Raw genomic sequence first — 14,553 nt, forward strand, 5'->3', positions numbered from 1 at the left:
GACCACTGTTCTTGCTCGTGGGTTACCGCTGTTCTTGTTCGTTGGTTACCGCTATTCTCGTTCGAGTGTACTTTTGGTTCCTGTTCGTGGGGTACTATGGTTCTTGTTCGAGTGGCAATCTATGTTCTATTCCAGTGTGTTATTGACTATGGGCTTTGGTTCCGTGGATTGATATTCCGTGTTCCGTGTGGTATACCGTTTGAGGCGGAACCTTTAGCTTTGTATTATGTGTGCTACCGGCAGTCCAGAATGCCTGGTGGGCGGCAACAAGCCCCACCATTTTGCATCATAGCATATTTATTTCCAAAAGAAACGCAAAAAAAAAACTATATGTATAACAAGCATTTGCATGTCATATTTTCAGGGACATTCGAGAGTTCATTCAAGTGGAAGATGGACACTCCCATTGATACTGTCAAGGAAGCAAAGAGACATACGCACACCTACAGCTTCTTCCGAGAGCCGTTGGCCGCATTAGAGGGCTTGAGTTCGTTAATGACCGCTTTCTGCCTGAAGAGTTTCACAGATGAATATGGGAATATCTTGACTTTGTTGGAAACCGTGGTTGATACTCCTGCTTTGCAAACCTTGATGCAATTCTATGATCCCGAAATGAGGTGTTTTACGTTCCAGGATTACCAATTGGCTCCGACATTGGAAGAGTACTCTATCATTCTTAATCTCAAGGTAAAAGACAAAGTGCCATTCATCGACGTTCCTAAAGAAGTGAATTTCAAGTTGATCGCTGCTGCTCTTTATTTGAGCATAAAAGAAGTATCTGATAATTGGAAGTCGAATGGAGGTGTCTCGGGTTTCTCTTTGAAGTTCTTGGTGAGAAAAGCTAAAGAGGAATTTGAGAAAAAGAATTGGAACGCGTACAATGCATTGCTTGCTGTGGCCATTTACGGGATTGTGATGTTCCCAAATGTTCCCAATTTTGTAGACTCGACCGCGGTACACATCTTCATGGGAAAGAATCCTATTCCTACATTGTTGGCCGATACTTATTATGCCGTTCATTCCCGATATGAGAAACGTGGGGGTGCCATCACTTGTTGCCTTCAATTGTTGTTCATCTGGTTCCTCTCTTTGTTGCCCAGCAAAGGACCTTTTGTGAAGACAAGGGATACACTTAAGTGGACCCACAGGATTATGTCACTTACTTCTTATGATATTCAGTGGCAAAAGTATCGAATTAATGTTTCTGAAGTGATTGTTGGGTGTGGTAAGTTCGATAATGTTCCTTTGGTTGGTACTAGAGGTTGCATCAATTACAATCCAGTGGTATCCTTGCGTCAGTTGGGGTATACGTTGAAAGACAAGCCGGCGGATCACTTGATAGCGGAGACAGTCTATTTTGAGAAGGGGTCGAACCCAGAAAAGTTGAAGGGGATAATTGTGGCTTGGAAGAAGATCCGTAAGCATAACGGAGCCCATTTAGGGAAGAAAGAATCGCTCACTTTGACACCGTATGTTGAATGGATTGTAAAACGGGTCGGAAACTTGTTGCTGCCATATGATAGAGTTGCACCACTTCAAAAGCAACCTCCTTTGATTCTATCCGAATTTGTGCCAACGGAACTTTACAAGGATGCTTTGGTTACCAACTACAGGTTGCATGAAAGAGAGCAAGAGACCAATTTGAAGTTCTTTGAAGAGAGAGATGCAAAGATGAGGTTGATGCACCAGCTCAAGCAATTCGAAGGCGCAAGTTCAAGTCAAGCTAGTACCCGGAGGCGTCCCTATGAGTTGCTAGAGGAAGATTTGTATCAGAAGCAGCAAGAGTGTCTACAGTTACAGAGATCAGAGAGTAGTCTTAAGAGGCAGAAGCGGGATTCAGATAAACAGCTAGCAGAAGAGAAAGCCAAGTCAGCTCGACTTGAAGAAGAGCTCGCAAGCCTCCGAGCCCAACGGAGAGGAGATGGAAGAGCTCATTCTGTTGTCAGACGATCCTAGTGCTGCTGTGGTTTGGATTCGTTTGGTCTAGGGTTTGATTTGATGTGTATTCTTGATGTTTGTCGCCCATGTCCAGGATTGTTGGATGGGGTCGCATTTTGATGTTCTGGATTTCTTTTGTATGCCTTATAAGCACATTGTGACACGGTTATGTGTTTTGTTTGTATGAACTCAAATTCTCGGTTATGTTTGAATGAAATATGCTCAGTTTGCTGAAATATTCTCGTGCGTGGATTATTGTTCAAATATATTCGGTATCAGGGTTTCTATGTCCTATCTGAAAGCGGGATGAACTCTTGGATACCTGAAAATTGACAAACATTTCATGCATATCATTCATATATCATACATGTCATGTATTTGCAGGTTTTGCAGGTCTTATATCTTATGTCTCGCTGTTTTGTTACCAGAAGGAGTTCTAAGACGGCTAATCACCCGTATCCGACTAGGAGCAATCAGAGAAGGCAGATGGAACAGATTCAGGAACAAATGGCTGAGATGAGAGCTCAACTGACAGAGCAGATGAATGCGCAGATGGCGCGGTTTATGGAAGCACTGACTAATGTGACCAAGGGGCAGGATGACTTGCGAGTTCTCGTCGAGAACTCCAGAAGGGTTGAGAATGGAGGACATCCAGGGCTGTTTGACGATGTGTCTGGCAGAATTGACGATCACCATGATCCGAATGAGTTTGATCACGTGGGAGGGCACTATAATCCTTTCAATCAGCATCACGGGTTTCCACCTCCACCTCCGTCTCGTTTGTTGGGAAGGAGAGATCATCAGAACCGTGGTAATTTGGATTTCAATGTTGAGAACTTTGACCAGGTATCGAGGCATAGTGCTGATGGTGCACATGATGAAGTGGAGAGGTATCGTCTGATTGAAGAACGTCTCAGGGCTGTTGAAGGCAAAGGGGTGTTGGGCATGGATATCAATGACTTTGGGTTGGTTCCCGGTGTGAGGATCCCACCAAAATTCAAAGTTCCATCTTTTGACAAATACAATGGGGCGACTTGTCCCATGACTCATGTCAAAGCATACTATCGCAAGATGTCAGTTTATTCTGAGGATGAGGGTTTTCTAATGCATTTCTTCCAGGATAGCTTGGCTGGAGCTTCCTTGGAGTGGTATGTTCAACTTGAACGCACCCATATCCATTCTTGGAGAGATCTTGTGGAGGCTTTCATTAAGCACTACCAGTACAATGTTGATATGGCACCCAACAGGACCCAGTTGCAGAGTTTGGTTCAGGGGTCTAAAGAATCTTTCAAAGAGTACGCTCAGAAATGGCGTGAGTTAGCTGCAAGAGTTCAGCCACCGATGACTGAACGTGAGATAATTGACATGTTCACCAGTACTTTGTCTGGACACTATTACTTGGCTTGCAGTGCTTCAGCTAACTTTTCTGAAATGGTGAGATATGGTGAACGTGTCGAGATGGGTCTAAAGATGGGGAAAATTCAGTTGGGAGCTTCTTCTAATTCTGCTGGTGGTAAGAAGCAAGCTGAGGGTTATGCCAGAAGGAAGGAAATGCGGATGCAATATATGGAAGAAGGGGTTCAGGGAGAAGCAATTCACAGGTTAATGCTGTCATGATCCCAGTACCACAACAACAACAACAGCAGGGACAACGTTCCAGTAATGATCGCTATCCTCCCAGGACTAGGCCTCACAGAAAGATTGATCCGATTCCTATGACCTATGCTCAGGTGTTGCAGCATTTGCTCAAGATTGAGAAAATTACTTTGAGAGATGCTCCGAATGCTCCGGACACACAATCTCCGAATTACAATGCAAACGCACGATGTGCTTTCCATTCAGGTGCCGCTGGGCATGATACAGAGAGGTGCATTGCGTTGAAGAACAAAGTCCAGGACTTGTTGGATCAAAAGATTATTCAATTCACTCCTACACCCAACGTTGTCAATAATCCGATGCCTACCCATGGGGGTCCAGCTGTGAACGCCATTGTCAATGGTGAAGAGGTGGATAGTGACTGTGATTTTGATAGCTGGATTCGTCCAAGTATTCCTGGAGAGATGCCTTGCAACTGGACAATCGAAGATGTCATCCAAGTTACACAAGCTCAGGAGTAAATTCCTTGTTTTTACTTTTCTTATCATGACATAATTCCTACGCTCTGCCCAAGGCGTAGTGAATCATTTGTAGGGCCATGCAGTTCGCATTTTCAAAGTTAATCATGAAATAAAAGGACGTTTTTGCATTCAAATGTTTCGCTCTTTGTCTTTCTTTTAACTTTTTCCTTTAAATGGCGATGTTTTTGCACACACTTGCACATAGCTTAATAAAAATAAAACTAAAATAAAAACATCAATCATGCAGATGTTCCACTACCACGGATTCCATTGGTAACAGTTCCGCTATTACTTATTATGATTTTGACAATCCGATCTACCAAGCTGAGGAGGAAGCTTATGAAGATTGTGATCTCCCCGATGAGTTGGCCAGATTGTTGAAACAGGAAAAGAAAGCGATTCAGCCGCATCAAGAGGTAATCGAGATGGTAAATGTTGGTACTAAAGAGCAGGTCCGAGAAGTCAAGATAGGGGCTGCGCTTGAGAACAGTGTGAAACAGAAGCTTATTGATATGTTGAAAGAGTATGCGGATATCTTTGCTTGGTCCTATGAGGATATGCCAGGTCTTAATACAAATATTGTGGTACACCGTCTACCTCTCAAGGAAGATAGTCCTCCTGTTAAGCAGAAGCTTCGAAGGACTCGCCCAGATAGGTCTGAGAAGATTAAGAAAGAGGTTGAGAAACAGTTTGATGCTGGCTTTCTGCAAGTTGTGAATTACCCGCCGTGGGTTGCGAATATTGTTCCTGTACCTAAGAAGGACGCAAAGGTCAGGATGTGTGTTGACTATAGAGATTTGAATAAGGCGAGTCCGAAAGATGATTTTCCTCTTCCTCACATTGATGTGCTGGTCGATAATACTGCTCCTTTTAAAGTGTTTTCCTTCATGGATGGCTTCTCTGGGTACAATCAGATCAAGATGGCACCAGAAGACATGGAGAAAACAACGTTTATTACACCATGGGGAACTTTCTGCTATAAAGTCATGCCTTTTGGGTTGAAAAACGCAGGGGCAACGTATCAGCGTGCCATGGTGACTCTTTTTCACGACATGATTCACAAAGAGATTGAAGTGTATGTTGACGACATGATTGCAAAGTCTCACACTGAAGAAGAGCACTTGGTTCACTTGCAGAAGTTGTTTGAAAGGCTTCGGGAATTCAGACTGAGGTTGAATCCAAACAAATGCACTTTCGGAGTGCGATCCGGAAAACTGTTGGGCTTTGTTGTAAGTGGGAAAGGTATTGAGGTCGATCCTGCAAAAATAAAAGCTATACAAGAGATGCCTGAGCCGAGAACAGAAAAAGAGGTTCGTGGTTTCTTAGGGAGGTTGAACTACATTGCTAGATTCATCTCTCATCTTACGGCCACTTGTGAACCAATATTCAAATTACTAAGAAAAGATCAGACGGCCAGGTGGAATAATGATTGTCAAAAAGCATTCGAAAAAGTGAAAGAGTATCTGCAGGAACCTCCGATACTAATGCCTCCAGTTCCAGGAAGGCCTTTGATTTTGTACCTCACAGTTCTTGAAAATTCAATGGGATGTGTGCTGGGTCAACATGACGAGTCTGGCCGAAAAGAGCATGCAATATACTACCTTAGCAAAAAGTTTACCGACTGTGAATCCCGATACTCACTGCTCGAGAAAACTTGCTGTGCTTTGGTGTGGGCTGCTCGCCGGCTGAGGCAGTATATGTTGGTTCACACCACCTTCTTGATTTCCAAGATGGATCCTATCAAATATGTTTTTTAGAAGCCCGCTCTTTCCGGAAGAGTAGCTAGGTGGCAAATGATTTTGACTGAATATGATATCCAGTATACTACCCAGAAAGCCATCAAAGGTAGTGTGTTGGCGGATTATCTTGCGCACCAGCCGGTCGAAGATTATGAACCGATGAAGTTTGAATTTCCCGATGAGGATGTGTTGTACGTCAGAGATTGTAACATTCCTGGACCAGAGGAAGGACCCGAACCAGGATCGCGATGGACGCTCGTGTTCGATGGTGCCTCTAATGCACTCGGGAATGGTGTTGGAGCTGTAATTACTTCTCCATCAGGTTTTCATATTCCGTTTACAGCCAGAATCTGTTTTGATTGCACTAATAATATGGCTGAGTATGAAGCTTGTATCTATGGTATCGAAGCTGCGATCGATTTGCGAATCAAGTACTTGAAAGTTTATGGGGATTCCAATCTTGTCATTAGCCAGATCAATGGAGATTGGGAAACTCGCCATCAGAATCTGATTCCATATAGGGAGCATGTGATGAGACTCATTCCGTACTTTGATGAGATCACATTCGAGCATATTTCTAGAGAAGAGAACAATCTTGCTGATGCTCTCGCTACTTTGGCTTCCATGTTCAAAGTGAAATGGGCCAATGAAGCGCCTAACATCACCATCAACAGATTGGACGAACCAGCATTTTGCTTCAAAGCTGATGTTGAATTAGATGGTAATCCCTGGTATCATGATATCAAAAAGTTCCTCGAAACTCAAGAGTATCCTCCCGAAGCGTCGGTGACTGATAAGAAGTTTCTGAGAAGGTTTGCAGCTAAGTTTTACCTCAACGGTGGTGTATTGTACAAGAGGCATCATGACGGTGTTTTGCTCCGATGTGTTGTGAAGGAAGAAGCTTCAAAAATCATAGAGGAAATGCACGAAGGTGAGTTTGGTACCCATTCTAGTGGGCATACAATGGCTAAGAAGATCTTGAGGGCTGGTTACTATTGGTCCACTATGGAAACTGATTGTCATAACCATGTCAGAATTTGTCACAAGTGCCAGATCTATGCTGACAAAGTGCATGTGCCGCCTGTGCCTTTGAATGTCTTGACTTCTCCGTGGCCTTTTGCAATGTGGGGCATTGACATGATTGGAGAGATTAAGCCTACTGCTTCCAATGGACATCGCTTCATTTTGGTTGCCATCGATTACTTCACCAAGTGGGATGAAGCCGCATCCTATGCGAATGTAACCAAGCAAGTGATCACTCGCTTTGTCAAGCACAACATAATCTGTCGTTATGGGATTCCTGAAAAGATCATTACGGATAATGGATCGAATCTTAATAACAAGTTGATGAAGGAGCTTTGTGAGTCCTTCAAGATCAAGCATCACAATTCTTCTCCGTATCGTCCAAAGATGAATGACGCTGTTGAAGCGGCCAACAAAAACATTAAGAAGATTGTGCAGAAGATGGTAGTGACCTACCGAGATTGGCACGAGATGTTGCCTTTCGCTTTGCATGGCTATCACACTTCTGTGCGTACATCGACTGGGGCAACTCCTTTCTCACTGGTTTATGGTATGGAAGCGGTATTTCCAGTTGAAGTTGAGATCCCTTCCCTGAGGATTATGAAAGACGTCGAGCTTGACGAGTCAGAATGGGTACAGAATCGGATGGATCAGTTGAACCTCATTGATGAGAAGCGCTTAGCGGCTATTGGACATGGTCAGGTGTACCAAAAGAAGATGAGAAAAGCTTTTGACAAGCGGGTGCGACCCCAAAGCTACAAACCAGGTGATCTGGTGCTCAAAAGAATCATTCTTCCTCAAGGAGATCCTCGAGGCAAGTGGACTCCGACGTATGAAGGCCCCTTTGTTGTTCAGAAAGTGTTCTCTGGTGGTGCCATGATGCTTGCAACGATGGATGGCGAGAACTTTCCGCACCCTGTGAACGCGGATGTAGTCAAAAAATACTTCGCATAGACCTGAAAAAAAAAAAGAAGAAGTAAAAAAAAATGAATCAGGCAAAAGAATGAAAAAGAAACGAATATACCCGCTGAGTTGAAAACCCGAAAGGGCGACTTAGGCAAAAAAGGGACAAAAGCGAATGACTACATCTTGCATGCCACCTTGGCAATCACTCTTCATACATGCTTAGGGCTCCCGACCGAGGGATAAGCAAGACTCCGTGTTCTTGAGTTTGCACCAGGCAGCTCAAATCCCTAAGGCATTCACAAATTCCAATCACTTTGTTTAGGGCTCCCGACCGAGGGATAAGCAAGACTCCGTGTTATTGAGTTTGCACCTGGCAGCTCAAATCCCTAAAGGCTCTCACAAACCCCGTCGGGTCCACAAGTTCGGTGATGTCACACCAATCCGTTGTTAGATCGGGCAGTGATCAATCCTAATGAGTACGGTCTTCCAAAGCAAGGAGATGAGAACGTCGGAGTTATAAAAGTGATAGCGGGGTCGAAACCAATGGATATCCGTTTCACATTGCCATTTCTCTTGTACTCAATAAATGTGTGGTTACCTCTTACCAGGAACTACTTCTAAATGTGTTCGCTCTTTTACGAGCATTCTGTTCGCAATTAATAAAAACCTTTTTTATCCTCAACAACTGTTTTCTTTTACTGTTTTGTTTGCATAAAGCGTCCTGGATTTGTGTTAAACTTTGCATATGAAAACTGCATTGCTTTTACGATACATGATTGGAAATGATAAAATCTTTGAATCTACTTCGAAGTCTTGTGTAACCAGGATGGCAGGTCAAGATGCCATGCTATATCCTGGGGCATTTTTCATTTGCTTGTCTCGCAGGTACGTCCTTGCAAGCGCTTCGCATCAGCATATTGACAGACATAGCTATGAGAGATTCTCACTCCCCAGCCGAGTGCATCCTAACGAGAGATTCTCATTCCCCAGCTGAGTATATCTGGATGAGACTTTCTTCGTTCCAAGATTCTCATATCCTCATCAAAGCACATCTTGATGCATTCTCTATGTTCCAGAAGCCTTATTCCCTGGCGGAATGTCTTTTCCCCCAGTTGAGTCATGATTGGATGGTATCTGATTCCCCAGCAAGCTCTTAATGTGGTTCCTTGCCCGAGTTCCTCATCCTCCCCAGTAGAGCGTTTCTCTCCCCAACAGATTGATCTGTTTTCCCCAAGAGAGTCATCTTATTCCCCAATGGAGTTGCCTAAACAAAAGGTTCTTATGCTAAATTCCTTATCCCCAGCGGATCTCTCATATCCCTAGCAGATTGCTGTGCAGAAGTATTCATCTTCCCCACTGAGTTTTCTTTCCTCAGCAAAGATTCACATGCATCCTCAGCAGAATCTGTTTTCCTTCAAGGGTTTCCCCAGCGGAATGCGTCCTATACAAGCAAGTTGGTTACTCCCCATCAGAGTTATTTCCACGACTTGCTCTTATCTCCACATCCCCAGAGTGTTGAGAATTTTCTTCTCCAGTGAAGTTGCATGGGTCTTCCCCAAGCAGTTAAGTGGGATGTTCATATCTTCAAGCAAGATTTATTCCCCAACCAGAGCTCGCATCCAAATTTGATCGTCTCCAGCAGATTTCTGATCCATCTTGGCCAGCTCGCAGTTTGTGACCCTTGGTCACCCATCTTGTCCTCTCCACAGAGTTCCACAACCTCTCCAGGACTTTCTTCAGCAATTCAGTGCTCATCCGTTGCCTCCCTAAGCAACGTTCGAATCATGCATCATTTGCATTACATTCTCAAAAGCGTGTAGCGTTTTCCTCCTCGGAAACATTATTCCATACACATTCATACATGCATCATGCATAAATCATATCATATCTGTTTCTTCCTGCAGGGAAGTTATCCAGATTTAAATGCTCCCCAGAGAGCAACTCGCCTAGTCATTACAGGCGCTTATCCTGATGTTTTGAATCAGAAGAGGATTGTTCTACTTATTTTCTGACACAGCTCAGATCAGTTCAAAGACATTCCTATTCCCGATGCCCCCAGATCGGTAGAAGATATTTGTTCCTATCCTGGTATCCAGCTCAGTTGAAGGAACCGCCTCCGGATCTCCCAAGATCTTACGAAGGAGCAAGCCCTCTGATACATCAGATTAGTTGGAAATATCTACTCCCTGACGATTTAGTTCGTTCAGAAGAAGAAACTCGTTTGCCCAGTCCTGATACCTTACTATCAGTTGAGGACGTTTTCTTTACCCAGCGTACACAGTTCGGAAGAAACATCCGTTCCTATCCTAATATCCAGTTTCAGATTAGTTGAAGGAACCGCCTCCGGATCTCCCGTGATCTTACGAAGGAGCAAGCCACTGATATCATCAGATCAAATGGAGATGTTTGCCTGATCGACTTTGTCTTTCAGATGAAGATTGTCCTACTTATTTTCTAGCATCATGTCTAGATCAGTTTAAAGGCATTCTTTCCCCGGCGTACACAGTTCGGAAGAGATATTGTTCCTATCCTGATTCCCAGTTCAGTTGAAGGAGCCGCCTCCGGATCCCCGTGGTCTTACGAAGGAGCTAGCCGCTAATTCCCAGATTAGTTGGAATATCTACCTGATGATTTAATTGCATCAGAAGAGATGTTTGCCCAGATTCCCAGATCAGAGATACCTATTACCCGTTGATGCCCAGATCAACCGGCGTATCTCCTTCGATTCCCAGATCGATTTAAGACATCTATCCCGATGCATGTTCGGAGACATTTGCTACGGCTGATACCCAGATCAGTCGAGATGTTCCTTCTCTTGATGCCCAGATCATTTGAAGTGTTTTCCCCTGCCTGTGGGTGCCCGTTCCTTCTTATCACAAGTTGGAGCATATTTATTATCCAGATCAATCGAAGTTTTTTCTCCCTGCTTGCGGGTGGTACATTCCTTCTTATTGCAAGACGGAATCTTCTATTGATCAAGAGTGCAAATTTTCGAGTTCATTCTGGTATTCAATCTCCTTCCACCTCAACGGTTCGAAACTTTCGTTTCTCACTCGTCAGGTTCAAGAAGTTTGAATAGGGGCAGATGTTGCACCCCAAAATTTGCCCTCTTCATTTGAGCTATAAGTTAATAATGACGTTTATTTCGTCATTTCAAAATCGAAGAAAAATAATAAGGAGTTTTCATGGGTTTAAGAGGATACGGCGTGAAAAATGGTTTAAACAGTGGAAATACGAGAAAATTCGCAAGTCATATTTGGAAGGTGGTATGAGCTTAGTTCCCGAGTTATCTTGACTGTTTCGACGATATCTACAACTTTCGTGTTCGGCTCGGAAGCCAATTCTTCGAGGAAGGTCTTCAAATTGGCAAATTACTTGAGATTTCGTAGTGAAAAATAGTGCTGAATGTAGGTTTTGGACCTCGGAAAATTCATATCTCCTAATCCGATCGTCGGATTCGCTTGAAAATTTAACTGGAGCTCCGTACCATCGTTACCAAGATTTCATATGTTCGGACCGAAGGCCAATTATGCACGGAAAATTCCCAGAATTTTAAAGATCGTCGTGTCGTTTCGGTAAAAAGTGTGTTTTCGAGTATGTCGCGCCTAGTTTGAAAATTCATAACTTCTTCGATTTTTATCGTATGAAGTCCATTCCGGCGGCATTCTCTCAGAAATTTCGTTAGCTTCGTTTCTTCGTCACACATGCCTGTTCAGATTCTGAGCCGAAGATGGAGTTTTATCGAGTTCTTTGAGCGGTACTCACAAAATTTCGTACAGTCGCACCAGATGAATCGACGTTTCTCGTCATTCAAACGGGCGTATTTCCTTCATCGCTTATCGGATTGAGGTGATTCTCGCGGCGACGAGTCAAGAATTTGGTCATCTTCACAATGGTATTGGTTTCGTTTCGAAATTCAGAGCCGAACCGAGTTTCCTTGAAAACAAGCCAAAATAAGACGCGCCGAGGGCAATTTGGACATTTCGCGTTGATAATATATAAACATTTTGCTCTTCACAAATCAAAAGGGGGGACTCTCATAATTTCAATTCACCAATTCTTCACAAACACATTCTCTCAATTCTCTCTCAATTCTCATAGATCAAAACCACATATCACATAAAACTTTCATCAAAATTCATCAATCTTCATCAAGATCAAGAATATGGATTGAAGAATCAAGATCGAAGTTTGAATTCCTCTTCCTCTCTCCACATAGTCTCGCGCGCCTCCTTCTCTCTCTCCCTCCGGATTTTGTTCGAGTTTGTGTCGCGTTCGTGTCGTGTTCGCGTTCGTATCGTGTTCGTGTTCGCGCTTCGGTTAGATCTTCATTCGGTAAGCTTTCGGATCTTGAATTAAGTGCTTAATTGTTGATCATTATGTGAATTCGAATCCGGATCTACCTCTTGTTCTTGATTAATTGATGATTGATGATGATTGATCGGTGACTTTGCTCATCTTTTGCTCGAAATAGTCGTGTTCATGTGAATTGTGTTTGGATTTTACGTTGATTGCATATAATTGTTGCTCGTTGATGATGAATTGTGATATTCGTGTTCGAATCCGTGATTATGGGATGATTTTGTGTGCTTAATTGTTGATGTTCATGTATGTTACTTGTGTCGCACTCAAAGTGTTCGTACAAATGCATGTGTAGTGCTTTTGCTTAATATTTGCCTTGCTTGACGCGTCGCACTTAGCATGTTTATTGATATGTGACTCACTTGATTCGCGGATTCACTTATAGCATGAGTTTTCAATGTTTGTTTGCTTTAATTTCAAGTTGGAACGGTTTTGGATTGAGTGCGAATGGCTCCGGAGCCTTAAAAATGCATGAAAACCTGTTTTGCTACGCCAGGAACCGGGTTGTCCCAGGCGGGAACCGGTTCCCACTCAATCCAAAATGCTGATTCTCTGGATTTTTGTACTAGGAACCGGGTTGTCCCTAGGTGGGAACCGGTTCCTGCGTTGTTTTTGCCTCTGTGATTTAGTACCAGGAACTGGGTTGTCTCTAGGCGGGAACCGGTTCCCAGCTTCCTATTTTTTTTCATTCTCTGTGTTTTTGTACCAGGAACCGGGTTGTCCCTAGGTGGGAACCGGTTCCCAGTTTCTGCCTCTGGTTTTTTGTATGGGGAACCGGGTTGTCCCTAGGTGGGAACCGGTTCCTGAGTGCAATTTTTGTGGTTTTTCTTTGCTAACTTCAATCTTGCATAACTTTTTGCTCATAACTCCGATTTGCATGTTCTTTATATCGTTGGAAAGCTTGTGAGATGTATTATTTTGTGGAATGATTTGTATTGCTGAATTTTGTGTTTCCATGATGGTACTTTTGTCGGCTTCCGGTGTTGATTTTTGCATGCTTATTCGCGTATTACCGCACCTTTTCCATGTTTGCTTTGTCCGGTTTATTTTAGAATAGCAATAACGCAATTCCGATTGCGGTGTCTTGTTATCTCTAACCTGTGTGCTAGTGTGCAAGGCTTTTGGACGGTCACCGATTGATACTCATTGCTTGAGTGTTCCGCTTCACTTGCGGAATACGATTATATCTCATTGACTTGTATCGTGCTCTCGACTTGGAGACACGATCTTATTGCTTTATATCTGCTTGTTTGGTTTGCTTGTTCCTCTTGCAGGTGTATCGTGATTATGCTCGATGTGCGAGTCGACATTTGTGCGCTTTATGGCTAATCGGTGTGCTGACTATTTGCTTTTGCTTTGCTAGCTCGCTCGCGGGATTCTCTTTCTTCGCTTTGCTTCGCCTTAGTTTACGGATCATCATCCGTTTGGTATTGATCCCGTTTCATTTTATTTTCTCGCATTTTATCGCTTTCTCGCATCATCCTTTAACATGAGAAGTAGGACCTAGACATGCATCTGGCCAAGTCCTCGAAAGAGGCTCTGTTTTTGTTGGTGTGTTTATATTTGTGCTTTGCGACAGGGAGTCACGGTGTAATAAGTCCTATATAGCACTTCGTTAAGTCCTTATGGAAGGCATGCGGTCAAGGGTTCGTAATCAACCCCCGCCTAGTCTCATCGAGTCTGTTTGGTAGGCGCACGCCTCGCGTTGCTTGCTTCCAAACGTGCAAAAGATCTTGTTATCGAGTATGTCAGGTAAAGGGTTCATGCAATCGGACCCCCGCTTTTCCTATAGCTCGCGTCGCTCGACGTTGATGCTCGGTGTACGCACGCACCGTTTTCCTTTACGATCCGTGACGGCTTGGTTGCCGAGAGGGGTCCGCCCTCTTGTCTATGGCCCGATCATTTTCGCGAGGTCTAATGCTTGGTTGACTTGGGTTGAGCTGCTCCCCTTGGCTATGGCGGGACCGCTTTTCTACCACTTGGCCAGTGCCTTTGGTTTGTTTGCTTCACGAGTGGATGCTCGTTTGTGTGCTATACTTGTTTGCTTTCGTTTTCCCCCCGTAGGTTGATAGTTTAGTTTATACTAGTACCCTTTGTATGATAACATTAGGTAGCAGGCTTTCCCCCTTAGCTTAGGTTTTCCTCATGCATTCTTTAAAACACAAACCACACTCTTTGATTTTCTTTTCTTAAGAGCTTGTTATTTCCGCTCCATTCCCAAGCATAAGTCTCCAAAGGTCGAGCAGCGGAGTGTGAATGTAACTCGTTCACCTAAAAAACACAAAACAAACAAAAATTAGTTAGCCGAGCTACGATACCTCTGATTCCGCAAAACGGATACGTAGGCAGCGGGGTAGGGCCCGTGCGAGTATAACTCTTTTTTTTCCCTACATTATGCATTCATCCTAGTCCAGATTAGCGCATTTTGCTTACACACCCATAGGTTTAGACATAAGCGTGGATACCAT

The 14,553-nt window shown here is 43.7% G+C and overlaps 1 protein-coding gene across 1 annotated transcript; it reads left to right on the forward strand.

Annotated features, from left to right (window-relative positions):
- Positions 1 to 393: 393 nt before the first annotated feature.
- LOC131648671 (uncharacterized) lies at positions 394 to 1,956 on the forward strand. The gene has a single exon (XM_058918408.1). The coding sequence runs from the start codon at positions 394 to 396 to the stop codon at positions 1,954 to 1,956; it is 1,563 nt and encodes a 520-aa protein (XP_058774391.1).
- Positions 1,957 to 14,553: the final 12,597 nt, after the last annotated feature.

The sequence above is a fragment of the Vicia villosa genome, linkage group LG1 (genome assembly GCF_029867415.1).
Source record: "Vicia villosa cultivar HV-30 ecotype Madison, WI linkage group LG1, Vvil1.0, whole genome shotgun sequence".
Lineage (NCBI taxonomy): Eukaryota > Viridiplantae > Streptophyta > Magnoliopsida > Fabales > Fabaceae > Vicia > Vicia villosa.

Bases quoted from the DNA above. Each gene is read 5' to 3' on its own strand.
- LOC131648671 (XM_058918408.1), top strand. From the start codon at position 394: ATGGACACTCCCATTGATACTGTCAAGGAAGCAAAGAGACATACGCAC.